This window comes from Aspergillus japonicus (assembly GCF_003184785.1).
Source record: "Aspergillus japonicus CBS 114.51 unplaced genomic scaffold BO86scaffold_9, whole genome shotgun sequence".
NCBI lineage: Eukaryota > Fungi > Ascomycota > Eurotiomycetes > Eurotiales > Aspergillaceae > Aspergillus > Aspergillus japonicus.
In genome coordinates, this window is record NW_020291646.1 from 1 (window position 1) to 24302 (window position 24302).

General features: G+C 52.9%; 13 protein-coding genes across 13 annotated transcripts; 4 read left to right on the forward strand and 9 right to left on the reverse strand.

Annotated features, from left to right (window-relative positions):
- Nucleotides 1–916: 916 nt before the first annotated feature.
- On the reverse strand, nt 917–2635 carry BO86DRAFT_442423 (pantothenate transporter liz1; the record flags this gene model as incomplete). Its single annotated transcript, XM_025676306.1, has 5 exons — nt 917–1059; nt 1121–1260; nt 1311–1417; nt 1492–1677; nt 1742–2635. The coding sequence occupies 5 exons, from the start codon at nt 2633–2635 to the stop codon at nt 917–919; spliced, it is 1470 nt and encodes a 489-aa protein (XP_025530116.1).
- A 555-nt stretch (nt 2636–3190) lies between these two features.
- On the reverse strand, nt 3191–4683 carry BO86DRAFT_442429 (uncharacterized protein; the record flags this gene model as incomplete). Its single annotated transcript, XM_025676307.1, has 1 exon — nt 3191–4683. The coding sequence occupies one exon, from the start codon at nt 4681–4683 to the stop codon at nt 3283–3285; it is 1401 nt and encodes a 466-aa protein (XP_025530117.1). The 3' UTR covers nt 3191–3282.
- Nucleotides 4684–5160: 477 nt separating this feature from the next.
- On the reverse strand, nt 5161–5715 carry BO86DRAFT_397088 (uncharacterized protein; the record flags this gene model as incomplete). Its single annotated transcript, XM_025673460.1, has 1 exon — nt 5161–5715. One exon carries the CDS (start codon nt 5713–5715, stop codon nt 5161–5163), a length of 555 nt encoding a protein of 184 aa, XP_025530118.1.
- A 2354-nt stretch (nt 5716–8069) lies between these two features.
- Nucleotides 8070–10049, forward strand: BO86DRAFT_386916 (alpha/beta-hydrolase). Its single transcript, XM_025671456.1, has 2 exons — nt 8070–8721; nt 8838–10049. The coding sequence occupies exons 1-2, from the start codon at nt 8145–8147 to the stop codon at nt 9872–9874; spliced, it is 1614 nt and encodes a 537-aa protein (XP_025530119.1). The 5' UTR covers nt 8070–8144; the 3' UTR covers nt 9875–10049.
- Nucleotides 10050–10837: 788 nt separating this feature from the next.
- On the forward strand, nt 10838–12637 carry BO86DRAFT_386918 (uncharacterized protein). The gene is made up of 8 exons (XM_025671457.1): nt 10838–10941; nt 11014–11179; nt 11276–11328; nt 11483–11702; nt 11767–11817; nt 11870–11893; nt 11951–12058; nt 12117–12637. Exons 1-8 carry the CDS (start codon nt 10915–10917, stop codon nt 12515–12517), a joined length of 1050 nt encoding a protein of 349 aa, XP_025530120.1. The 5' UTR covers nt 10838–10914; the 3' UTR covers nt 12518–12637.
- Nucleotides 12638–12706: 69 nt separating this feature from the next.
- BO86DRAFT_397091 (uncharacterized protein) lies at nt 12707–13365 on the reverse strand (the record flags this gene model as incomplete). The annotated part of the gene is made up of 2 exons (XM_025673461.1): nt 12707–13236; nt 13317–13365. The coding sequence occupies 2 exons, from the start codon at nt 13363–13365 to the stop codon at nt 12707–12709; spliced, it is 579 nt and encodes a 192-aa protein (XP_025530121.1).
- Nucleotides 13366–13770: 405 nt separating this feature from the next.
- On the reverse strand, nt 13771–14451 carry BO86DRAFT_397092 (uncharacterized protein; the record flags this gene model as incomplete). The annotated part of the gene is made up of 4 exons (XM_025673462.1): nt 13771–13992; nt 14051–14145; nt 14207–14243; nt 14365–14451. The coding sequence occupies 4 exons, from the start codon at nt 14449–14451 to the stop codon at nt 13771–13773; spliced, it is 441 nt and encodes a 146-aa protein (XP_025530122.1).
- A 1205-nt stretch (nt 14452–15656) lies between these two features.
- Nucleotides 15657–15988, reverse strand: BO86DRAFT_397094 (uncharacterized protein; the record flags this gene model as incomplete). The annotated part of the gene is made up of 2 exons (XM_025673463.1): nt 15657–15835; nt 15913–15988. The coding sequence occupies 2 exons, from the start codon at nt 15986–15988 to the stop codon at nt 15657–15659; spliced, it is 255 nt and encodes an 84-aa protein (XP_025530123.1).
- An 820-nt stretch (nt 15989–16808) lies between these two features.
- Nucleotides 16809–17612, reverse strand: BO86DRAFT_397095 (uncharacterized protein; the record flags this gene model as incomplete). Its single annotated transcript, XM_025673464.1, has 2 exons — nt 16809–17291; nt 17349–17612. The coding sequence occupies 2 exons, from the start codon at nt 17610–17612 to the stop codon at nt 16809–16811; spliced, it is 747 nt and encodes a 248-aa protein (XP_025530124.1).
- Nucleotides 17613–17969: 357 nt separating this feature from the next.
- BO86DRAFT_280178 (uncharacterized protein) lies at nt 17970–18605 on the reverse strand (the record flags this gene model as incomplete). The annotated part of the gene is made up of 3 exons (XM_025667327.1): nt 17970–18179; nt 18234–18335; nt 18390–18605. Coding segments are annotated over 3 exons (528 nt in total), but the record flags the coding sequence as incomplete, so codon positions are not given.
- A 1928-nt stretch (nt 18606–20533) lies between these two features.
- BO86DRAFT_442437 (muramidase) lies at nt 20534–21588 on the forward strand (the record flags this gene model as incomplete). The annotated part of the gene is made up of 5 exons (XM_025676308.1): nt 20534–20557; nt 20614–20855; nt 20909–20926; nt 20990–21303; nt 21359–21588. 5 exons carry the CDS (start codon nt 20534–20536, stop codon nt 21586–21588), a joined length of 828 nt encoding a protein of 275 aa, XP_025530126.1.
- Nucleotides 21589–21897: 309 nt separating this feature from the next.
- Nucleotides 21898–22437, forward strand: BO86DRAFT_397098 (uncharacterized protein; the record flags this gene model as incomplete). Its single annotated transcript, XM_025673465.1, has 1 exon — nt 21898–22437. One exon carries the CDS (start codon nt 21898–21900, stop codon nt 22435–22437), a length of 540 nt encoding a protein of 179 aa, XP_025530127.1.
- A 129-nt stretch (nt 22438–22566) lies between these two features.
- Nucleotides 22567–23637, reverse strand: BO86DRAFT_442439 (cupin domain-containing protein; the record flags this gene model as incomplete). Its single annotated transcript, XM_025676309.1, has 1 exon — nt 22567–23637. One exon carries the CDS (start codon nt 23635–23637, stop codon nt 22576–22578), a length of 1062 nt encoding a protein of 353 aa, XP_025530128.1. The 3' UTR covers nt 22567–22575.
- Nucleotides 23638–24302: the final 665 nt, after the last annotated feature.

The window sequence follows — 24302 nt, forward strand, 5'->3', positions numbered from 1 at the left end:
GGGGACAACACAAAGTTGAATGTATCCAGATGCAAAATGGACCTATCACTCGGTGGCACACTGTATTGTATCTGTATCATGGATCCTCTCACCGCCTGCCCAGATGACATCCCCTTTGGATTGCAGTACAGAGTGCATGTTATTGATTTATGAGCGTAAAGCATGATATGATTCTTCAACAGAGTTTTACAGGTACATACGACCACAGGGTGTGGAAAACAGGGCTTCCCGTCCGCTCAGCCGTACTTAAGCCACACGCCGGGAGGTTAGTAGTTGGGTGGGTGACCACCAGCGAATCCCTTCTGTTGTATGTTTTTGCTGTCTTTTTGCTCAGCAATTAAGATTACAGGAGGTAGTTAAACGGTATACATACTACCAGCGCTTTTGGAGAAGGTCACCGAAGTACTTCCTCGGTCCCGGGGTGGACTTTCTTGAGGCAGTTCTCCAGGTAGGCGATATCGTCGTCAGACGGGACTCGCTTGAGTCAACGTGAGCTTCATCATTATGAAATCCCTGAGTTTGTAGTACGCGGTCTAAAGAAAATATCTGTAAACACAGCGGCAATTTTTCGAGATCTCAGAAATGAATCGCTCTTTTAACATTGGCGGTTTATTTGCTTTTATATAATTCTGGCTGTGGCTCCTGCATGCCACAGACATGAATGTGTCCGGGTTTAAATCTCTGTTACACAGCCTCTTATTCCAGGTGGTCGGGATGTCGTTCCGTATGTTATGTACGTACTCTAGTCACATATCTTAGGTGGCTTTCTGGTATCTTCTCATATAGAAATCACGAGCAAGAGTAGTTCTTCGAAGTATTATGTAAAGATCATCGACTCGGACGATATCTAATAAGAGCATCAACGACTTCCTTATAGTGAAATGCCATGGCAATCCTGTCTCATTATGTTTTTACCTCACGCAGCTACTTCATCATCCGATCCCTCATTCCCCAGACGTGCTTTCACCCTCCGCTCATCCCGCAGAACAAACAGCTGTATTACAACCACACTGATGATGGACGCAATTACCAGCCCAAATGTGGCCGGGAAGCCGTACCCTAGCCGACACAGTATAATTAGATCTAGGACAAAGCCCCAAGAAAATTGAGGAATACTCACGGAACGACGGGGCCATGGTCTGCGGGAAGATGACAATCGGCAGCCAAGCAGCCACCGCGTACTGGAACCCATTCATACTGCTGATCACCACGGCGCGCTGCTCGTTGTTGTCGGCGCATACTTCGTTGGCCCAGGAGTAGCTAAATCGTCAGTATCTTAGTGGAAGGCGGACGATTGGCGGGCCACTTACAATACCGCCGTCATGAGCTGCATTCCGATGGTCAGGAAGGCAAACTCCTTCAGTGCAAGACTCTGGGGCCAGAAGGCTAGGATACCGTTGGGAATGAGGCCCCATATCTGTTATAGGTTTGCCATGTTGCTTAGCGTTTCCTACAAGGAATCATAGAGGATGATGAAGGCAGTCGACTCACCAGCGGAATAAGAACCCAAGCAAACCGGCTTCCGGTATAGTCGGACAGAAACCCCCACAGCACGACACATGCTGCGGATATCAACGAAGTCCCCGTCGGAATGAGGTTGCGATCCGCCACAGAAAAGTTCTCTGACTTGAGCCAGATGGCGAAGTAACCATTTCCGCCGCAGGATGAGCCGTACAGCTTTGACACGTTAGCATAAACACACCCTCCGATCAGCTAACAAGAACAGGCCAGGAGTACACACCACATAACCAATGACGAAAGCATACCACTTCCACGAGTTCAACACCCCCGTGAACGTCTTCCAGGTGATCTTCACCGGCGGCGCGACGCCCGCCCTGCTCACGCGCGCCTTGGCCAGCTCCCGCTCCTCCGGCGACAAGAACCACACGCGAGTGGTATACGGTGTGTCAGGAAGGAACAGAAACGTCGCGAGTCCCACGGGGACCGTCATGCATCCGCAGACGATGTACAGCCATCGCCACCCGTCTATCCCTCTCGCCCCATTGAGGTTCTCATACACGGCTGCCTGGAGGTAACCCCCGAACGCGGTCCCTAGGGGCGCGGTCATGTGGAACAATGCCACTCGCTTTGCGAGCTCGGTCTTGGTATACCAGCTGCCCAGCAGGTATAACAGAGAAGGGAAGAAGGAACTCTCGAACAGGCCGATCAGGAAGCGGAACACATATAACTGGGGGACGGTCTGCACCCCCGCCTGGGCGAAGGTGAACGCGCCCCAGGCGACTTCCATCCCGGCGAGCCAGATGCTCGGACGCACGCGCTGGATGATGAGTGTGCTCGGGATCTGCATCACCGCGTATGCGATCGTGTACAGGGTCCCGGCGTAGGTGTACTGGTTACCGTACATGCCGAGTTCTTCCTGCATCCCGGACACGTAGGCATTGGACAGGTTGCCCTGGTCAAGGTATTTCATGAAGAACCCCAGGCATCCGATGCTGAGAATAGCTGCGTCGAGCTTGAGGAGCAGGCGTCGCTCCTCGGGGGGTTTCAGGTGCGTGTCGGTGTCCCAGATGAACGAGCGGAACGAGCGGCGCGGTGGCGGGTTGGAGTCAACAACCTGACTGATCTTGGTGTCGGGCTGCTTCACAGCACTCAAGGTTGAACCATGGTCCGCCATATTTCTGTTTGGGTATTTTGGCCGCGCTCCTGGTGTTGTTGGGAGATGACAATGTTGCGGGGTTATAGATTTATGAGTGGTAGCTCAGGCCAAGCCTTGGTGCATCACGACATGTTGGCGTGATCTTTGCGCGATAAGGCTCATTGATTGATACCAACACCACCCAATCATCCAACTTCAACATACATTAGGAGTATTAATCTAGTAGAGATACGGGATCAAACCGCGAGGAGCTCACTTGTTGATTCAATTGCAGGCCAGGGTTAATCTGAGGACCCCGAAACTAGAACTGGTTCGGGAAACACCTCCGACCACAGCCCTATAAACCTGATGTTATACCCTTCCTTTCTGCTACCCCTCTTAATCCTGCTCTTGTCGCCTGTCTCGTAGCCATGCTCTGGACGAGCTTTCACTCGAAAAGCGCAGACAAGACGGGTGAGCGGCCCGGCCAGAGCGTTTATTGTTCGCCACTGGCCACCACTAGGGGGCGGCGCAAGGTAATACTCATATGATTCTATTACCATTTCTTCTGCCCGAGGGGAAGGTCTTTGGTGATATTTTGAACATTGGGTTAACTTAAGATACGATAAGATCTCTCGGAACCATGAGTATATATTCAGCCTACTTTCCATCCGATATACTGTTCTTCAATTCGAGCGACAATTCTCCGCATCGCTCGACCTCGCAACCAGCGCAACCATGTCCATCCCCACTGCATGTGCGCTACCTTGGAAATGAAGCTTCATTCGCGCAGTCAGGACGTGCTTGATGACCTTGTAATTCGGATGCTGTCGATGTGTCATCCCAGCCAAGCATTCTGCAGCCACCGAGCATCGGGTGGGCAAGTCCTCTTCGGGGAACTCGTAATGTGCGCGAACACGCTCCAGAGAAATTAAGCCAAATCCCTGTTCCGTCAGCTCATGCGCCGCTTCTTGCAGGATCTGGCCTTGGTGGCGGATTTGTGGTGAGCGTGCGGCCGCGTTCAGGTGCATCACTGCCTCATTCCCTGGGGCTCCTTGAAGGATGACAAGCTGTGAGCCCTTCCGACGTGCCACCCGAACCATCTCCTTGATGGCCCTATTGAGGCTTGGAAGTTTATCGAGCGTCCAGGGCGCAAAGATGACATCGAAAGCGTCGGATGCAAATGGGAGGTTATCGGTGGTCTTAGGCAGGAACTGCAATTCTCCACGGCCTACATACTGACTCCAATTGTCTCCTTGCCCGAGAACAAGCACCTTCCTCCCATTGACTGCCATCTTATTGGACAGACTCTTGAGTTCCTTGCTCACGAAGCGATCTGTGAGGATATTCAGATTGTCGACACAGTCTGTAGGCGTTTCGACAATTGGAATTGGATACGGGCCCAGCAAAGCCTGCGGCTCCACCTTCCTTGCGAGCAGAAATAGCTGCACCTCAGGGCTCGTATAATTCTCGTGACCCGCCGGGCAGAAAAGATGATCGACAGGCTTAATCTCGAGCACCAACCCGGCCGCTTGCAGCAGGCGAGCCCATGCATCCTCCGAACGGAACACCTCGTTAGTGTGATTGCCCATCCAGTACTTTCCGATCATCCACACACAATCCCATGTGGGATCGTAGGTGCATTTTTCCGGCAACAGCCCGGTGCTGGGCGTCACGGCGAGGGCCAAGTGCCCACCCACGTTGAGCCACTCGGCGAATCTGAAGATCATGGAGTACAGTTCTCCGGGAGTGAGCTGGAACAGCGACAGGATCGCAAATACCCCATCATACAATTGGCAAGGCTGAAATGTGTTCATATTCGCCACTTCAAACTGACCTCGGACTTGTGACGCAGCTGTCTTCACCATCCCTGGGGAGATGTCAATCCCGTGCACCTCATGACCTGCAGTTACCAGGATCTCCGCGACGGGCTTGCCGGTGCCGCATCCCACATCCAGAACCCGACTGTTTGGGGGTAGCTTCTTGCTGGCCTGATGAATGAATGCACAAAGGGGGCCATTGTCTGCAAAGGCAGCTTCATAGCTCGCTCCCACCTCGTCGAAAAGCGAATCTGCCGTGATTGTCATGATGGGAGAGTACAAGGACTGTGCGCGTGAGAAGAGAATTTACAAGGCGATCATGGAAGAAGCTTTTTAGGTATATTACTTCAGAAATTTAGGTTTCTGACGTGTCTATCGTGTTCCTTGTTTATTGTCCCATGCAGGGTGTTGTCGTGCATGCATCACGTGTCCGTCTCTCAGCTGCAGCGCGCTGACCGCAACTTCAGCAGACGTTGTTGCCAATGCTCCAGCCCTTATGCTTATGCAACATGGTTGTACTCGGGTGGTCGGCACGTCTTACAATTATCGCCAATTTTCCGATCCCATTGACGCCATTATTTGCTTGGTCGAGCTGCCAGCTGAGCGAGACGAGCCGCATGTTTGAATTAAATACAACACGAGAACTATACACAATAAGAGGGAAGTACGAGATTAGATCAATTCAAATATTACCACCAGCACTGGTGATCCGTCACATTCCGTCACATGGCAATGTGAGAACACTTACCTGATCCTGAAGACCTGTCCATAATCAGGTATTCCCCAAGCCGCCATCTCCTGAAGGCTCGGGGAGCTGCGCGTTACCTCATTTTCGAGCCAGTGCTGCAGGATAGGGCTATCGTCCTCGATATGGTAGCTCCGGGTCAGGCCCGAGAGCGTCTCCCCGGGCATACAGAGCGCTCCCTGACACGGGGCGGCGGGGATGAACCGCACCTCCGCGTAGAGGACGACGACGGGCCCGATCTGGATGAAGCCGTGGAAGGGTTCCGCCGTGGGGCGCTGGGCCCGCAGCTGGGCGAACTGTCCACACAGCGTGCTGACCATGCCACCGACTTCCTCTCGAGTGGGATCGCGGAGCGCCCATTCCCACCGCACCCGGACGATCAAGGTGCGTGATCCAATCTGGAGGATTTGGGCTACCGCGGGCATGGCGATGTACGGCGACTCGGCTTCCAGGAAGGCACGCGTGCTGTCGCGGATCCCTCGTACGCGCTCCCACTCAATGGCGCCTCTCTCGGACATGACGGCCGTCGAGTCGGAGTCTGCGATGCTAGCCATGATTGCTGGTACAGAGGGTCTATGGGCCATGCACTATGGTTTTGTTCGGTCTCAGGTTTTAGGGTCCAATGTAAGTGTAGAAGGCTAAGTTGGATGCTGAGCAGGGTGTGGTCTATTTATAGACCCGTGTTCGATGTGATAGAAGCATGGTTTGAGGACGATGAGAACGAAAATGCTTATCATGTTTCTTCTGCCTTTACGTGGACCTCCAGTAGGGACATTGGGATTTGCTGAGATGCTCCATTACCTGGTCTAGGGTTGTCTTTGTTATACCGTACTGTGGTGAGATTGTACTGAAAGCATCGTGCCCTAATTTTCATCACTATGAAACAATGTGCTGAACTGTACAGTACAATGATGGACACATCTAAGCAGTACGATCAGCCTTTTCAATTCGAGTCGGACTACTCCGTACCTCAGTCCTGTCTCTGTTCAAGTGACCAAATATAGCCCTGATGCGAGGACCAACTCGGTGGCTCTTCAGCGATGCATGCGACAACAAGCGTTACAGAAGCCGACCCCTGAAACCGCATTGAAACAAAGTTCCGGGCGTGGCCAATCAGCCTCAAACTCATTCGCATCTCAACAAACTGGAGGGCAATTCATCACGCGGGTAAATTTGCCTGCTGCGAGGTGGGAGGCGCTTGCCAAGCAGTGGTCTTGGTTGTGGCGGCGGGCAGTAAATTGGATCCCCGGATTGTTAATTTATTTAGACTAATATGACATGTTGACAGATTCACATTGTGGCGAGAGCATGCGACATGGATTTGCGATACGATGGCAGCAGATTCAACTACCATAAGTTGTAACCCTAGGGCCATACCGGTACGGGATGTGATCTTTTAAGTTCCAGGGAAATCAGGGACTGGCTCTCGTCTCGGGGTGTTTTCCCCACTTATGCTATGTAAGCTGCATAGCATAACTATTGCAGAGCAACCTCCGTGGATATTTCCTCCTCGGTCGGCCAACTGCTGGTTCCCCGGTTCAGTGTTCGAAGATGATGCAATTTCGACTCGGTCGCATTTTGCGTGTGAAAATTTTCTCCATGCCCGGACTTGAAATTCTGATTCCCTGGTTCTTGGCATGTTTGTTGCTGGTCAAATGCGATTCTTATATTCTATTCGCATGTGGCAATATACACGTTCGCGACGACTTCTTATTCCCTCCCCCGATTGTGTATGCTTTATAGTTACTTTTTGATTTTTGATAAATTACTGCATGTCACGGCTACAGGTAGCAGTGTCACTCCTCAAATCACACTGTTCCCAATGTATTCAGTAGCCAAAGAGGATATTCTGCTCAAATTGTTTGCGCTGCCATCGGGTGGTTAGGGCTAGGTTGCATAGAAATATATCTCCGCCACCTCCTCGGACGGCGTGGCTCCCGAGGATATATCTCCAGCGCAGAACATATGTCTCTTCTATATTTCATCTATCTTTAAACAGTGACGCTGGATTGCTATCTACAATTCTGTAATATGTTCGACTCAAAGTAAATACATCAGTAAATTGAGACTGTGTGAAGATCGGAGATGCTGCAGCAGTTAGAAGCCCACTGCGACCGTGAGTGAAGCCGGATACTCGTCCGGTCGACCAGGCAATTGCCTACCCTCCCCCCACGCCCCTATCCTACTCAAATCCATCTCAAAGGACAAGTCGGAGAATTGGCTTAAGGAGAACTATAATTGTCCGGGAAAACTAGCGTTCAACTCCCACGTGGGCAAACCAGATCTCGGCAGATCATCCGAATATGACGAGGTAGACGATCAGCAGCAAATCCTATCCCTCAATCCTTCAGATACCACCGAGATAGCACATGTATAGCACATGCAATTAGGTAAAAACAGCAGCCGACTAGTCAGGAATCCCAACGGATTGCCCGGTGTCTGCCTCGTTTCGACCATTCCGTGCTCCAACAGAGGATCCTCACGAGAAGAGACTCAGAACCCAGCAGTCAGAACGCAGGAAAACAGCCACCACCACGAGGTGATATCGCAGTTGTACATCCTGCCTGGTTTTCCGATGGGAACCTGACTCGAAAAATCGATAGTCGAAAGCCAAGCTCATTGCACCACGTGTGATGCCATGTGGTAGCCCCCACCTGAAGGGGAGTTATTGGTCTCGTCTTAGCTTAGGTGCAGGAATGAACGGTGTAATCATGTGTAACCATGGTCTGAGTCGTACTTTAGCGTTCATCGAGAAGAAGTGTAAACGAGACTAGGTTCGTTTGAGCAGCTAATTTGGTAGCCTGGATCGGGGTGGCTCGGCAGTCGATCCGGTGTGCCGTTTTGCGAGCATTCTCTGGATCTTCCCCTGGCCCCAAAACTCCTTAAATACTCCTCCCACAGGCCCAATCTTGAGCCATCCTCTCCCCCCGACCAAGCACCGTTCAGATTCCTTGCAGATCACTTCATCTTTGCTACTGTCATTATGGGTCTTCTGCAAAAGAGTGCCAATCTGGCCTTGAGCCTGAGTGCGACCGCCTTGGCTTTGGGGTGTGCCGCTGATGCCTCTCCCAGCGTCACCACCGAGCAGGGTGTTGTCTATGGTTTCTCCCAGAACGACACCAATGTTTATCTGGGCATTCCCTTTGCCCAGACGACGGCTGGTGAGAACCGGTGGAAGGCTCCCCTGGCGGCCACCTCCTACGAGGGGGGTAGCTTCGATGCCTCGGCCTTCGGTCCCTCGTGCGCCCAGGCCATGTCCGGCACGACGATCGTTGCCCAGAGTGAGGACTGCCTCAACCTGAACATCTGGACCCCTCCCAGTGGTACTGGCCTGCCCGTCTTTGTCTACGTCTACGGTGGTGCGATGGTCACGGGTGGTAGCAGCAACCAGCAATGGCAGGGATGGAACTTTGCTCGCAAGGATGTCATCTACGTCAACTTCAACTACCGCGAGAGCATGTATGCCTCTCCTTATGCTCCCGAGCTCGAGGGCGAGTCGCAGAACTTCAGCATCATGGATGTGGAGCTGGCCCTGCAGTGGATTTATGACAACATTGAAGGTCCGTACTTTGACTTTCTCCCCTGATGCTTATTCCTTCATCGCCCCCCCCCCCCCCCCCCCCCTCTCCCACTCTCCCACGTGGTAACCGTCCCCACTGACTTTGCGTGTGAACAGCATTCGGTGGTGACAAGTCGCGCATCGTGCTGGGAGGTCACTCCTCGGGTGGTGTCCACGTTGATGACTACCTCTGGAACCACCCCGACACTTTCCTGGCCGGTGCCATCGAGATGTCGGCCAACGCTCAGTCTGGCCCGGCCAATGCCCCCGTGGGTGTGGCTCTCAAGCAGGTCGTTCAGGACATGATCGATGCGGGTGTTTCCTTGGACTGCACTGCCGACGACTACACTCTGGACTGCCTGCGCAAGGTGGATACCTATGCCTTCCAGACCAGCTACTTCAACTCGACCTCCAACACGTGGTTTGGCCCCGTCGTGGATAACCTCACCCGCTTTTCCAACTACTCGGACCGTTTCGTCAACGGCCACTACCCCAAGTCGTTGCCGCTGATCGTCGGTAACTCGGACAAGGAGGGCAAGATTTTCGGCATCGTCTATGGGTCGGAGAACACCAACTTCTCCTCGTGGATCCGCACCTACGATGCCGATTTGGCGTTTGTGCCCGCCGATGAGCTGCTCGAGGCCTACAACCCCGACGACTACTCCTCCATCTCGCGCATGAGCGGTGCCTCATACGGCGACGCCCGCTTCCACTGCGCGACCGACTACTTCCTGGACATGCGCTCGGAGGAGCAGAACACCTGGATCTACCGCTGGTTTGGCAACTACTCCAATGTGCTGGGTATCGCCGACATCGGCCCCTCCCACGGCAGCGAGGTCCCCTTCTTCCACGGTGGCAACGAGTGCTTTGCCAAGCTGACCGGAGTTACGGCGGCTGAGCAGGACCTGGCCGACTACATGAACGACTGGTTTGTTGCCTGGATCAAGGACCCCAGCGCTGGTCCCGGCTGGGATCAGGCCACGCCCGTGAACGGACCTCTGGCCCTTCTGGGTGTGCCGGGCAACGAGGAGGCCATTGAGACGGGCGAGACTGGCACCTATAACCAGCGCTGCCAGAAGGTCTACAAGCCCAACTACCCCAACTACCCGGTGGTCCAGAATCCCGTGGAGTTGGCTGCTGCTGCCAGCTCTTAAGTGGGGAGAGATGAAGGAGAGGAATCGAAAATAGGGGGGGAATTCTGTTCAGCGCAGCATAGCGAACCTCGACATTTCATTCGGCATTAATTCAATAATTTTTTTTTTCATGTTATTAGACTTTCACTTCTTTTGTGGGATTTGTCAGCGGGCTCATTGCATGATTAAGCCTGAGTAACCCTTTTTAATCTACGTGAATCATCGTCATTTCAGAATCCGAATGCGTCCAAATCGCCGATAGAGTTTGATCCGTACAAAGCTTGCCCTCCCATCCCAGCCTGTGATCTTTCCAGCACACAGCTACCTGCATCCGGCTGATCCCAGCGTAACGGCGTGAACTGGTTAGTGGCTTCTAGAAATCAATAGTTCGCACATGGTGTACCATGTTGTGCAGCCTGTAGAAAGGATTTCTGTAGGGGCGACGGACGATGTCCGAAGAATGTTTTACTTGGGTGGATCGGCAACCCTAACTGTGGGCCGCCGAAGTTTTGCCTGGAGCAATCACAGCCAGTTCCAGCAATGTGCTCGTAGACTATCGATTTCCTTCCCTGACCCCGATCTCCGATTCTCCATCGTGCAGGGTTATCGAGATGGTATGGTCCACGAGGGTCCCAATGCCTCGGGCCATACTCCCCTCCAGTGCTGGTCTGCCCACCACCACACAACCACACCACCCCCATTCCCCCTAAGCAGTGGCCACACCACATGGAAAACACACAGACAGGCACACACACACACACAAAACCACACACCATTGAATCCAGATCCAGATTCCAGAGGGAGGTCCCTGCGGACTTTCCCCGATCCAAACACCTGCATTTGTTGGTTCCTCCAAACAAACCGCCAGAACGAGCTTCCCAGCATGGGATAAGGTTTTCCCAAGTTCCTCACCACGTAACGCTCCCTGGCAGGTTGCGCGGGTCGATCGCAGTTTATTAATATTGACTGCCAGCAGCTGCAGCAGCTGCAGAGATGCTCTCTCGTCTCCGTCTGTCTTTGTTGTCGTGACCTTCTGCCCGCATCGTGGGTTGTTCGTCGCCATGGGTCGTCCAGATACCGGCCAAGTGGTAGGTCATCGCCGTCAGCGATTGTTCAGAGTGCTGTTCTTTTTTGCTAACGCACTTGTTCGCGATGGGTAGGTGTCTTGGTACATTGTCACCATAATCGCGTGCATTTTCCTCGTCTGTCGACTCTGGGTGCGATGGAGGCTGCTGAAACGGTTGTATCTCGACGATTTGTTTGTCACCGTGGCGGCGCTCTGCCTGATCGGAGATCTGGTCATCCAGCATTATATGTTTAACCTGGGTATGTACTGTACCTCGCTATTTCCCCCGCTGTTCTAAATCCACCTGCATGCAGAGTGATCCGTGCGAGCGAGATCTAACGGTGGGCTTCCTCTAGGCATGTCGGATGCGGCCAACATGGACTCAGAGCAGATGATCAACATGATGAAGGTCAGTTTACGGACAGCATTCGGACAACGCCCGAAATCCTGAGCCCCTCTTTCGCTGTGCCCTGCCCCGATCCGAAGCCGGCAGCACGCGCGAATCCTCTACACATCCACTACGCTGAGACTAACTGCGGCTACTATCCCTCGCCCTGTGACAGATGATCATTCCCGGATCCACCCTCTATGTGACGACGCTCTGGCTCATCAAGGCCAGCCTGGTGATCTTCTACAAGCGTCTCGCCGATCGCACCCGGTACCAGACCGTGTATAACATCACTCTGGCCCTTCTGGCGGCGACTTGGTTGGTCCTGTTCTTCGACATTGTCTTCAAGTGCTACCCTCCTTCTCGACAATGGCGGAGCGTGCTTGATGCGGAATGTGAGTGGATATAAATGCGGTGAGGATGTAGTGAATATCAGCAATACTAACGCGACAAATGCAGTGGCATGTCCGGAGAAGCCATCGACGATCAATTATTGGTTGACGATTCTATGTATGCAGCCCCGTGTTAGATCTGCAATTGCTCAAAGCTAACCATGTCGCAGTTAACATCTTCACTGATGTCTTCAGTAAGACACCACAGCCAACCACAAGACAACCCTTCGATTCACTAACCCGGTGAACAGTCATCTGTCTCCCCATTTCGCAGGTCGCCCGTCTGAAGATGCCCAAGAAGCAGAAGTGGGGTGTCATCTCCGTCTTCTTGTTGGGTGTCTTGGTCGTCATCTCAAGCAGTATGTCTTGCCCATCGATCCAGGAAGCGTGCAGTGCCATGTCTAACGATTGATGCAGTCATCCGAGCCATCTACTCCCACCTGAACGAACAAATGATTACCTGCACCGTCTCCATGATCGAGGCCTCCATCGCCATCATAGCCTCCTGCCTGCCCGTCCTCCGCTCGTTGGTTTTTGGGAGCCACTCGCGCACCGGGACGTACAGCGGCCGGCGCGGCTACGAGCTGTCCAACTCGGGGTACAACACCACCGGCGGCCCCTCGAGCAAGCAGCGGACCACCGTGTCGGTGACGCAGACGGCCAACACCCCCGATGATCTGTCCCGCCATGATTCTGAGGATGGCTTGGTCAAGGATCACGGAGCGTTGCCGTTGTCGCTGGAGAACGGGGCCGGAATTGCTGTCACGCGCGAGTACTTTGTGCACGAGGGGGAGTCAGATGGAAGGAGTTTCCGGTAGGGAGGCCGGGATTGACTCATAACAAAGTCTCTTTAATCATGGGGAGCTTGGCCCGCAAGGAAAAGAAAAAAGCTTACATTCTTTAGTAGAATAATTTCATATTACTGTCATCCAAGAGGCTTACGTCGTGTAGTTCGGGTAGGAATGCATAGCATAGACTACATCGTAAATTTGTCCCTGTCCTTCGGCTTAAACCACCTCGACTGTACGTTGAATCTCCTTCATCTCCCAGATCTGGCTCCTCGGTGGGTGCTGCTGCGCATTGAGCACCGCATCAGTCGTGACAGCATGCATCCGCTTTGAGAGAGCGATGGTGGACTGGTTTCTCATCTGCGGCCACTCAGCCCCTCGCTCTCCCGTAAAGCCCAAAGACAATTTCATCGCTGCATTGCCATCAACTGTCATCGTCTTAGGATCATTTTCAGGTCCACTGTCTTCTCCATGCGACGTTTCACTCCGCCACATACCGGATTTCAGGATAGAACCAAGTCCGTGGAATCTGCGAGGCAGAGAACTTTGCCCTGGCTGGAATTCGGCACCATCTAGAAACGAGCTATCGTCGTCCTTCGACTCTTGCAGCCGTCGGAACACGAGCAGGCTTTGTAGGCGCGCACGGGGCGAGACGTCGCGCACCAGCCGGTAGAGGCTGGGGAGGCAGATCGCCACGATCGCGACCCCGGTTTCAAGCATGCCCCAGAACATGAGAATGCTGACGATGCCTATAGTCTTTGTATTAGCGCTGTGTTTGGATTCTGTGTCTGGGTAGCAGGTTGTGGTCAGGAACAGGGAGTCAGCGCACCGATGTCATCGCTCGAGGATACGCCGCCTACGGTTTGTGTGGACAGCATTGCGAACATTTGGTTAGTGCAGCCACTGGGAAGCATCGCTTGGGATACCGGGGTACACTGTACGTTTAGATCCGAGGATCCTAGCAAATAGTGACATGCGCGCGATGCCACACGCCGTCGCCCTGGGATCTCAGTTTAGGTAACTAGTTCAGAGTGGGGGAGGAGATAAGGGACGCTCACATTGACCCCACGAGCAGCACCACTATAATCCCAATGCGCTTATGCAAGTCTAGGTGGAGACAGAGAACCTGATGTGATCGGAAACCGCTTCTCTGATAGTGTTGTCCCTCAGTATGGATGCAGAAAAGCTCACCAGCGGCAGTGGAATGGCCAGGATGATGAGATCAACGGCCACGTCCGATGCCGTCAGCGCAATCAAGACAGCAAAGCTATGACCACAGTGCGTCATAAGGTGTTCAGGGTACCGAAATTGGCCATGATAGTCGCCCCACACGTTGTCGTCAGCGCAATGACAAAAGTTATGCCCCAGGCGATTACAACGCCAATCAGGGTCCAGCTGGCGATGTCAAAGATCCGTCCGACGAAGAGTCGCCGGTAGAAGAATAGGACAGATAGCTTGAGCAAGGCTAGGGCAAGGGGCTGCATGATGTCGAATGGAAACTCCAGCTGCAGATGATAAGTACGTGCAAGTAAGATAATGAAGATGAGTGAAGGCGAGCACTACTCTTTCCAACAAGACCTGGTCCCATCCGTCGTAGTACAGGATGGCTGCGCCGATATCTGCGGGAAAATGGGCGCCCACCGTGTGCGTTGCGGAGCCTGCTCAAGTCGTTCCGTCAATTTCATTCAGCATAAGGTTCTGGAGAGAGAAAAGGTCTACCGATCATCATGATGACGGCTTCGCCTGTGACGAGGGCCTGCCGGGTACGACACAATATCAGCTAGGTTTCTCTATCTCATCCTTGAGAACAGATAGCATACCTATGCCGCCAACGCAAGCCAGTCGTCCACTCCCAGTCGTCTACCCCGGCACTGAACATAAAAGCGGGTGGTAATGGCCACCGTGCCCAGCACCGTGAACAGAATGCCCACCCCAAGCACGCTGTGGTCATTGACATAAGTCATTTTACTCTGCCAGAAAAAGGTGCGTCTCGCGTGGAGCCGGGTCGGATGCTTTTTTGCAAAGGAGCCGCGAGTGTCACATATTAGTACTCTTTTCGTGGTTGCTGGGCATCGGAAGACGAAGGAAAGTAAAAGACTGGAAGGGGTGTTCGAGATTGGGGTGGGGGGCTGTGCCTGCGACGGGTGCAAGGGCTACATTTTGTTTGCCTGTTCTTGAAAATCAACAATTGACATTCAGATTCCTGATCGACATCGTCGTGCCACAGAATATGCACTGTGCTAGTTGGGTTATTTGATGGTCGTTTGCCTTCAAGCATGACAAAAAGGGTGGACGATGAACAGTATCAGTAAGCGTATCTGCTAGGTATTTATGAAGTTTCTACTCGCCTGGGGTGGCCAGTTTCATAAATCGACCATCAAGTCCTCCTCACCCAATTTGCAAAGCACAAGTGTCAATCTCTACTCCTTGTCTTCATGACCTGCCTCCCGAGATTCGAAAGCACCATGTGGTTTTTTACCTACATGTCCGCAGTCACCCTTATTCTGACCCTCATCTACGTTGCCGCACGTACATCCTTTGGTCGGCCATTCACATCAAAAGCTACCGGGCTACTGATGTGACTAACGTGTGTGATACAGACACTAAACGAGACTTTGAATCCGCCGATGTAGTCGACTTTTCGGCGATCGGAGACGGCTATTAGACGTCCGCTGTGCTCTAATCCACAGTACTTGCTGGGCTCAGGAAGGCGACGGGAGGGCTTTAATAAAACAATTGAACTGCTGTATATGGCATCAATCTTGATTCAAACTTGACAAATAAATGACACATGCTACTTCATCTTTGTAGCCCTTCATGGTTCCCACACGGCCTCAATGATAGCCATCGCTGCTCCCTCGGGCATCCAGATACGTAGCTTGGCAAAGCGAGAATCAGCCTTGCGGAACAACTCAATCCAGTCCGCTTCTTCTCACTCCCTGGAATTGAAGAGTGTAAACATGATCATGTCCATGTCCCTGGATAATGACGTAAGCAATTCGGCCTCTATCGGCTTGGGAAGGAGGGTATGTATATACCGGACAGCATGCTCTTTCAGCAGGGAGAGTGTTCCTGGCTCAGGGAGCAGGTAGTCGTTCACAATAATCCGAGCCCCGGGTCGCAAGGCTGGTACCAGCGCCTGAAGAATTCGGACGCCATGCGAGTCTGATCAGTTGTGGGAGATGTTCCGGAAAAGGTACGCATTGGCCTGGATAGGTTGCGGCGTGAAGAAGTCGTGCGCCTGAAATTCCACTCTATCCCGCACGTCATTTGGCAGACTCTCCGCTGCGCCGTCGACCACACTCGGCAACTCCTGGACGATCAAGCGGAGCTCGGGGTATCGCTGGGCTAGAAGGCTGCTCACGTTGCCATTTGATCCGCCAATATCTACGACCATTCCTTGCTCAAACTGACCCCAATCATACCCGGAACGAGGAAGGACGGTGCATTGTGGTGGCCATTGGCAAATGAAGACATTGCCGCGGCAAAGCGTCGAGCCATCTCGGGGTGAGATGAGTAGTATTGCCAAGGAGGCATGTCGGTGCTGTGATAGTGAGCCCAGCCCTAAGTTGTATATGACTTAGCTTGACTGAAGACAGGGGCGCGCGGGTTGGGAGGGGGGGGGATGCTTGTGGCTACAGCGGCCAATTAATCTACTGGGATTAGACTCTGGACTGGGTGAAGATAACTGCCAGCCTTGTGTGGGATCAGCAGCTCGGGTTTGGCGGCAACGGCAACCCTAACCATGACTCCAGAAGCATCCACGGGTCTAGCCTCACTTCCAGCCCTTTGCTTACTCCCAGGTTCCTTTTGTCTGTCAATTGCCGTTCTCACACTGCTTGTCGCGTAGCTTTACCGAGGGACCAGAGCTAAGAGACCAGAGGGGGTGGGACATCATACACCCCTCCTCCACCGAGTAGTTGCTGCTGATCGAAGACGAGTTGGACTTCTTTTCTGAATCTGGGGAACAGACTGCATCAGAGTAGCCGTGCATGGTGCACAGTGACTTTGGGATGATCACTGCCCCTGCAGGTTTGGTTTTCCTTGACCTGTTTGCCATGCTCTGCTTAGCTGTGACCGCTCTTTTGTTTGTTTCAACTGCCAATCATTTCCCCCTTAGGGGAAGGATCACGGTCTGCTTTGCTACAGGTACTAAGCGTGCGGTCGCACTAAGGCTCTCAGCCGCGATGATCTATGCGTGGGATTTGGAGAGGAGTGGCTACGATGTTGGATAGGTGCAATGAGGTGCGACTGGAAATTAATGAAAATTTCTAGTGAATGGGTCAAACGGGCGCGCCTATGAAAGACATGCCTCTCCTCTCTACGATGAAAGAGAAAGAATGAATAATGCCAGCGACAGATCCTCTCGCCAGACACTACCCAGCAGGCCCACCATTGGCGCGAGCCATAGCTGGCGACAATGTGGACATCGGGCCGGAGAGTGCACCAAATGCGGGGACGCAAACCATTCTATCACACATCGGGAATGGAAGGCGTAGCCACACTGGATCTTGCACCACTCGAGAGGCTCTCTTTGCGTTTCCGCGAGCGACTGCTGGCAGATCAGACAGGTTTCGTTTTCTTGGCGCGACCGAGGTGCCGTGGGGAGATTGTCGATCCCCATCCGGTCTGCTGCCTCCACGCCGAGGTACTGCTGCACGATCCCGCGGACAATGCGCTGCACGGTAGCATCCTGCAGAGTGATCAGCCGAGAGGGACAATTGCTAGGAAGCCACTCTTTCCCTAGTGTAGGCAGGATCTCGGGCCCGAACTCGGCGACCCAGCTGTCGATGTCTGCAAATTTCTGTATGCGCTCAGCACAGATCTTGTCATACAATCGACTAAACCGACCCCAACTCACTGACACCACCTCAAGCTGGCCTAGAAAGAAGGGGCTGGGCCAGTAATCCATATCGCGAGATTGCCTCAGAACATACACGCATAGCCCTAGGAATCGGAGAAGATCAAAGTCGATTCGCCCCAGCCGGCGCGTGATCGGTGAATCTCGGAACGCCGGCTTGTAGACTTCGCGGCTGAGCTCTACATACCGGCGAGATACTTTGGTACACAAGTCCTTCCGGGCCTCAATGACCTCGGGAGTAAGCTCGGGAGACTCGTCGGCCATCGCGGTTACAGTATCAGATATCAGGGTTACGTCGTTCCCAGACCTAATATGGTGATGGCTTATAAGTAAGTCTCAGGTCCCGTGGAACCTCGAAAGACTTCAAAGTCGTGTACATTTATATAATATGTTGTTATGGAGTGTTTGAATAAAGAAGCATATCTTACGATGCTATTCGAAAGAGATCTTTGAGTATCATACCTTTGTCACTCATGACGATCGCCGGTATCCAAGCTTACGTGTGTCATTTTGCTGGTTGTCGATGCGGTATCCATGTGAAATATTCCCGATCAAGAGATGCCATTGCAGACAAGTGACGTTTGTTTTCCATGGCCACGCATCCCCTTACATCGGATCTGCACCTTCTTCCAACCCGTCACGGCCGTCGTCACAGAAGCTGAAATGATCTCCCAGGGGAATCGGCGGAACACTGTCTCGATAGCAAGCGGTGTAACTGGTGGCAAAATCGCGAAGCTCATGCCAACTCCTGCATTGATGCACCTGGCCATCACCAGCCGTGAATTTTCCAAAGGTGTAAAGCGGAGTATCGTCTGCATAGCACTGGATGGCCTAATGAATGCGGTGGTCAGCAACTCCTATGTTTGCTATTCAATAATATCATACCTGTCGCAAGGCATCAAAGCAATGCTCAACATGTCCCATGCCGCCTGGATGGCTGAAAGGGCGCTGCTCCACGGCTTCCCAGAAGGTGGTTCGCATGATGCGCTGGAATCAAGCTCTTAGCTTCCAGTCCCGCTCAACATTATCTGGATCACTCACGAGGCAATGTAAATGATGATAGGCCTCTAGTAGATAAACTCCTTTGCTGGTATCGTTGGGCATAGACATAGTGTCCGGCCAATTCCGAGCGGCTGCCCATTGGCGGTCAACTGCAATGAAGCCATGGGAAGGGAGAATGATGTCCCAGAGATGATCGCTTTCTGAGTGCGCTTTTCCGAGTGGGCTGTACTCTGTGTGCCAATATATTCGAGTGTAGATAGTGGAGAGGGGCCGTCTCAACGCTGCGTGGGAGTTAAGATTGGTATTCACCGCAGTGAGGGTTGGATGGAAAGGTCTACTCATACCATAGCCTAGTGGAGTTCGCTCGCTAGAACCCTCATACTGGATTGATCGGAAATGGCGAGTAATGTATAGGAAGGGCAATAAGTACACGATACCTGCGAGCAGTTATAGGAGGAAACGCCTGAAATTGGTCTTCTGGCTTGTTTGATGGGACCCGTCGGGCGAGAGTGTGAGGTAGCCTGGCGGTTGCATTTTTTGGGTGAGTGTCCTCCAAAGCTGTCGATCAAGACTCCCATGAAATGCGTCGCTCTTTCGGTTCTTATGCGGCGAATCGAGGTGGCAAGGTTATTGTCCGGCTGGACAAGCTGGTGTCATTTTTGATGATGCGTCCAACCCTGCAGCCTGCCAGTGATCATAACCGCATGCCTCTGTTTCTGGACCTGATCATCCAAGTTTTACAAAAGCAACAGACACCACTAGACAAGATCCAAATCTACCGCTCCAACCAGGTCAGAGTGCTGCCTCTTCCACATTTCTTGCCCGATCTGTTTCTCTGAAAATGTTCCTTTTCCACAAAACTCTGTGGTCCCAAAGCCCCGGGGGTGCAAATTCAACAACGTCAGCACTGAAGTGAGAATCAAGAAGAGTGATAAAATCGCCAGGTGAGGTAGTACACTCGGGATTGTCACTGCAGTTAAGGGTTCGATGATTTACCAACCTCAACCTCCGCATAGGAGCACGAGCTGATGTTGCGCTTGGGGGCTAGCGGTGGAGCTAATTGACTTGGACCGAGAAATGCAACATGCAACCAGATCGCCTCAATTCGGCCCGTTCTTAGCCAGGGACTAGGTTTGACGCCAAGCGAGTCCAAATGTTGGAATGACATCGGGAGTGGTTTGCGCGATGGCCCCCACGCTGAGCCTCTGTACGCCATCGCGGGAGCGGTTAGGGCTCTCCACTCTGCCTACGGCACTGAAACGGACCCCATGTGTAAGAATGCCTCGTCGACTAATGAAGATCAACTTCGCTATGTCACATTGTTGCCCGTCACTAGCTTACTACGCCAGGTCGCGAACACCTCTTTCAAAAGCCGATTCGTCCACTGGTGAAAACTAGCATAGTGAGCATCCAGCACTAGGCAGTTAGTGTGTCCACGAGGTTGTCCCTCTCAGGCCAAACTCAACCTCTTTTGCTCTACACCAATCTCAACTCTCCAGCTGGTGCCTCGCGATTCCAGAATTTACTTTCCATGGTACCTACAACAGATCGCTGCTGGCTACACAGCCTCATCCTGATACTACTGTCCTAGTCAACTGTGGCAAATGAGCCCGGAGTTAACTTGTTGGAACTTGGCAGATGTGTTACATCTGTTTTGCGAATAAGCACAGATATTAAGTGTGTTCTTCGGAAGACATTGGCCGATGACCCACGGTTGCTCCATCATCTCTTTCATTGAGATTAAGGGTGTTCATGCCCCGCTGAACCCTTAGTCACACTACAAAATTCAGCATGCGTTCTTGAAGACCATCACTGCTCTACTCCCTCAGTCTAAACTGCTTCCAAGCGATCTAACGCCCGTCTACCTGTTCCCGCCAACCAACAATGATGTTTCATCATTGCTAATGATCTCTCGGCACTTTCGCCTCTGGTCATGAATCTCGTCTTGGATTCGCAGTATAAAAGGGCTGAATATCTGGTCGTTGAATATGTCTGGCATCAAGCGACCAAGTCCCAACTCTCGAGCCGATTTCGACTCATCCATTCCTTCTCAAGTCTTTCTGAAGCTACCAGGTAGTTTCACCACACTCTTTTGCAACGACAGCACTTCCAACTATCACTCATTCTCTTCTTCCAATTTTGATTTACTTTTTGTCAGATCTCCTCAAGCACCACATTCGAAAATGCGTTGGACACAGATTCTTAATGTGAGCAGCAAGATGCCGTTCCAACTTTGTAGACCAGCCCTAATCTCTGTGACTAGATTGTGGCAGCCGGCTCTCTGGCTGGAATTACTACTGCTGCTCCAATCGGCGACCGCAACGTCGAAATCGCTGAGCGCAATGATGGCTTGAGCTCCCGGTCTACCAGTGCAACGGTGACTGTCAGCGGGCTGGCAGTAAGCTCCATCAATAACAATGATGGCAAAGGGGCTGGCAAGGACTCTTACACCATGTACACTGGGGACGGGTCGACCAGCGCTGGTTGGCCCGCCGAGTCTGACTGGTGAGTTTGTCGTCAGTACCCGCTTCGAGTCTTCGTACTAATTGTTCCTCTAGGGTCTCGTTCGAGAACATGTAAGCCACTATCATGCCTTGTGATTCACGTCATCGCAGCTTCTGGCTAACAAAGACACACAGGTGGAGTGCCAACAAGGCTACCATCGGGAAATCCTGTGCTCAGTTCGGAGTGGCCGACAACTCCGCGACTGAGACCCAGGAGCTGTACGATGCGATCCAGGAGGTGGCCACCAGCTCGAAGGTCGACCACCGCTTTATCCTGGCGGTGGTGATGCAGGAGTCTAAGGGTTGCGTACGGGCCCCGACCTCGACATACAGTGTCAGCAACCCCGGCCTGATGCAGAGCTACCAGGGCACTGGGACCTGCAACAATGGGGGCAGTGTGAAGAATCCCTGCCCTAAGACGGAGATCGTGCAGATGATTAAGGATGGAGGTATGTTTTTCGCATCGGTAATGTGTCTCTAGGTCATCCAGCTAATGCCTGCCAGCTATTGGAACTAGCGACGCTGATGGATATGGTCTCGCCTCGTTGCTGGACAAGTCTGCCCGGACCAATGCTGCGGGCTTCTATCGGGCGGCCAGAATGTACAACTCGGGAGCCTGGTCCATCCCGTCTTCTGGTAACCTGAGTGGAGCTGGAGCGACGGCTTGTTACGCTTCTGACATCGCTAACCGGTTGACTGGGTGGGTGAGTGCTGCCACCAAGTGCACTGCCTGAATTTGGGATTCGGGGTGAGGTGCGAAGCTTGCCGCAGTAGGAGGGGTCATAACTTGGTTTATATATTCGTTGATTATCTGCTATCATCGTTCATTGTCTTGTCATTGTCTCACATACTCTCATATATGTCCCGGTTTTTCTGAATCTATAGCAGCAACGAGTAATCTGCGCTATGCAGGCTATGAAGTGCGTGACTAACTAAGCAATGCATGCATAATTTCCCCGCTCGCAGAGGTTTGTTGACAGTGCATTGTTTCCTCAGATCGTCTCTGTATTTCGACACCGATCTAACCCCTTACAACATTCATCATGGTTCTTCGAATACTCTCCAACAACCCCTGGGAAACAACAAGTCAATCCGGTCTGGTGCACATCTCGACCCACAGCCTGTTCATCTCCACCTCCGGCCCCCCGCGTTGGCCCGGCTGCCCCGTCGTGCTCTTCTTCACGGGCGGCGGTGCCCCGAGTGCCCTGGAGAACCCCAGGCTGAGTGCGAAGCGGCTGCTCAGGGAACAGCAGTTTGCCCGGCAAGTGCTTGGGAATGCACCTCTCAGTGTCATTTGCGCGGACTTTACCAAGGAATTCCGATTGATCTATGAAGCAGGAGTGCAAATGGGGAATGGGACGTCGGAAGAGAGGGAGCAGTGCACGCGGTTCTTCGAGCAGGCGCAACTGTTCAATGACGAGCTTCGAGCAGGCGAGCTGCGGCTGTCGGGCTATAATCGTTTCAAAAAGGTACTTGACGAGGGCCACAGTTTGCCTGTAACGCGACCGGAGATTTTGGTGGACGAAGTCCAGTGGGTTGTGGACATGCTGCACGAGAGAGGTCTAGCACTTTCAAGGGAATGACCAGGTTTGTTATACATTGCTTCTCAATCATTCATACTTATACTCTAGTAGGTGAGATATGCTAGTTATGATAGTACGCATCGAACATCCTGTCAGGGAGCACTACCTATGCAGATAACCGCAGCCCAGGCAGGATCCTCAGAGCTTAGCTTTCACGGGATCCACCTCGTTGCGCTTCTTCACGATCAGTGGATCCTTCGGGGTGTGAGGGAACTGGGGGAGGTTCTTGACATCGACCCCAAGGGTGGCAGCCATGCTCTCCGGCGTCAGCAGCGTGGCAGCATTCCGGTACCCCACGTCTTGCGGCATGGGCTGATCAAAGAAGATCAAGAAGTGAATCTTGCCGTCTCCCACTGCCTCAATCTGATGGGGATAGGCCACGGGGACGTAGTACACATCGCCGGGCTTCAAGATATAAGTATCGACCGACCCGTCGGGGTCCATGACCGACATGCGCCCCGTGCCCTCAGCCACGTATCCCATCTCCGCCGTCGACGGATGCCAGTGTGGTTCCCGCATGCCGTCCTCCTCCACTCGCAGAGAATACATGGACATGTTGGGCAGGGCGGGCCAGAACTGACTCTTGGCTGTTCGTGCCGTGCCGAAATCATGGGAGGTTGGGGGCGTCATGCCTTCGACGTCGAACTTGTGGCGGTTCGGCAGGAGAGCAGTGCGAGGCAGATCGACGTCTCCCTGCCGGCGGACCATGTACTTGGTCTGTGTATCCCGGTCGATGTTCTTCCAGTCCGAGGCGTGGTGATCGTAGGTGTTGCCCAGGACCGTATCGCTCATCGCCCCTAGCGAGGCGGCGAGGGAGAAATCTGTCGGGCGCTCGTGGCGAAAACAAATGATGAGCTCTGCTTCCCCGTCGGCGATGTTCTCAATGTGATGCAGGGAGCCGGACTCCACGAAAAACATCTCCCCCGGGTTCAGGGTGAACACCGAGAACTCGTTACCGCTGTCGAGGATGGAGATGAGAACCTTGCCGTGTAAGCAGTAGGCTAGCTCGTTGGCGTTGGCGTGCCAGTGGGGCTCACGGATCGCATTGCGCGCCAGACGAAGACGCTTGATGGACAGATTCTTGAGGATGGGGAGGTCGTCAGCAGTGATGGCTTGGATGGAACCCAGCTCGGAGTGGTAATGCGGTTTCTTGTGCAGGAGAGAGGCCACGTGGGGCGAGTTATCGGAGGTCGTTGCCATTTGGACTTGTGCGAAGAATGAGACGTAGTGGACTTTAGAGGTATGCTACTATGTGATTGACTTCCGGGCAGACACATGAATGGGTTCATATGCTGACAAGCCCTTCACTGACGACAGGTTCATGACATCATGGTTGTGGCAGTCATGCCGGTTTAAGGTAAAGATTTCCTTAATGCATCAGCCTGGTCAAGCTTTCCAGTCGAGTCGGCCAGAAATCTTGGCTGAATCATCAAACCAGATTGGCGAGTGGACCAGAGGAGTGGGCCCTGTTCCATGCCCGTGCCTGTTGCCTGTGCCTTGTAGGGCTGAAAACCCCCGATGTTCCGAGTGGGCCAAAATCCCTCATCCCTCCTGCTTTCCGCGAGTATGACATAACTCAGCACCCTACAGGATACGTCATGGTCTTTATGAGAACCGTCCAAGCGCAGTCAGCCTTACGATCGTTATCATCGATGACCACGGTTCCGTATTCCAGACTGACACCCGGACACTGCCGGTTTTGCCGTGATATCCGGACGGCGGGAAAGCCGGGTGCGCCAAATTTATTTACGCACAAAGAAAACAAGGTGGCAGAAGCCAACTTGCTCAAGTGATCAGACAGAATACAACATAAAAAAAATCCTATCTCCCTCCCCCCTTTGGCAACCCGGCGTGACAATAGCATC

Excerpts from the sequence above, each read along its gene's own strand:
- BO86DRAFT_386916 (XM_025671456.1), top strand. The coding sequence starts at position 8,145 with ATGGGTCTTCTGCAAAAGAGTGCCAATCTGGCCTTGAGCCTGAGTGCG. Across the intron at positions 8,722-8,837 it reads GATTTATGACAACATTGAAG|CATTCGGTGGTGACAAGTCG; the intron begins GTCCGTACTTTG and ends GCGTGTGAACAG.
- BO86DRAFT_386918 (XM_025671457.1), top strand. The coding sequence starts at position 10,915 with ATGGGTCGTCCAGATACCGGCCAAGTG. Across the intron at positions 10,942-11,013 it reads GTCCAGATACCGGCCAAGTG|GTGTCTTGGTACATTGTCAC; the intron begins GTAGGTCATCGC and ends CGCGATGGGTAG. Across the intron at positions 11,329-11,482 it reads AGATGATCAACATGATGAAG|ATGATCATTCCCGGATCCAC; the intron begins GTCAGTTTACGG and ends GCCCTGTGACAG.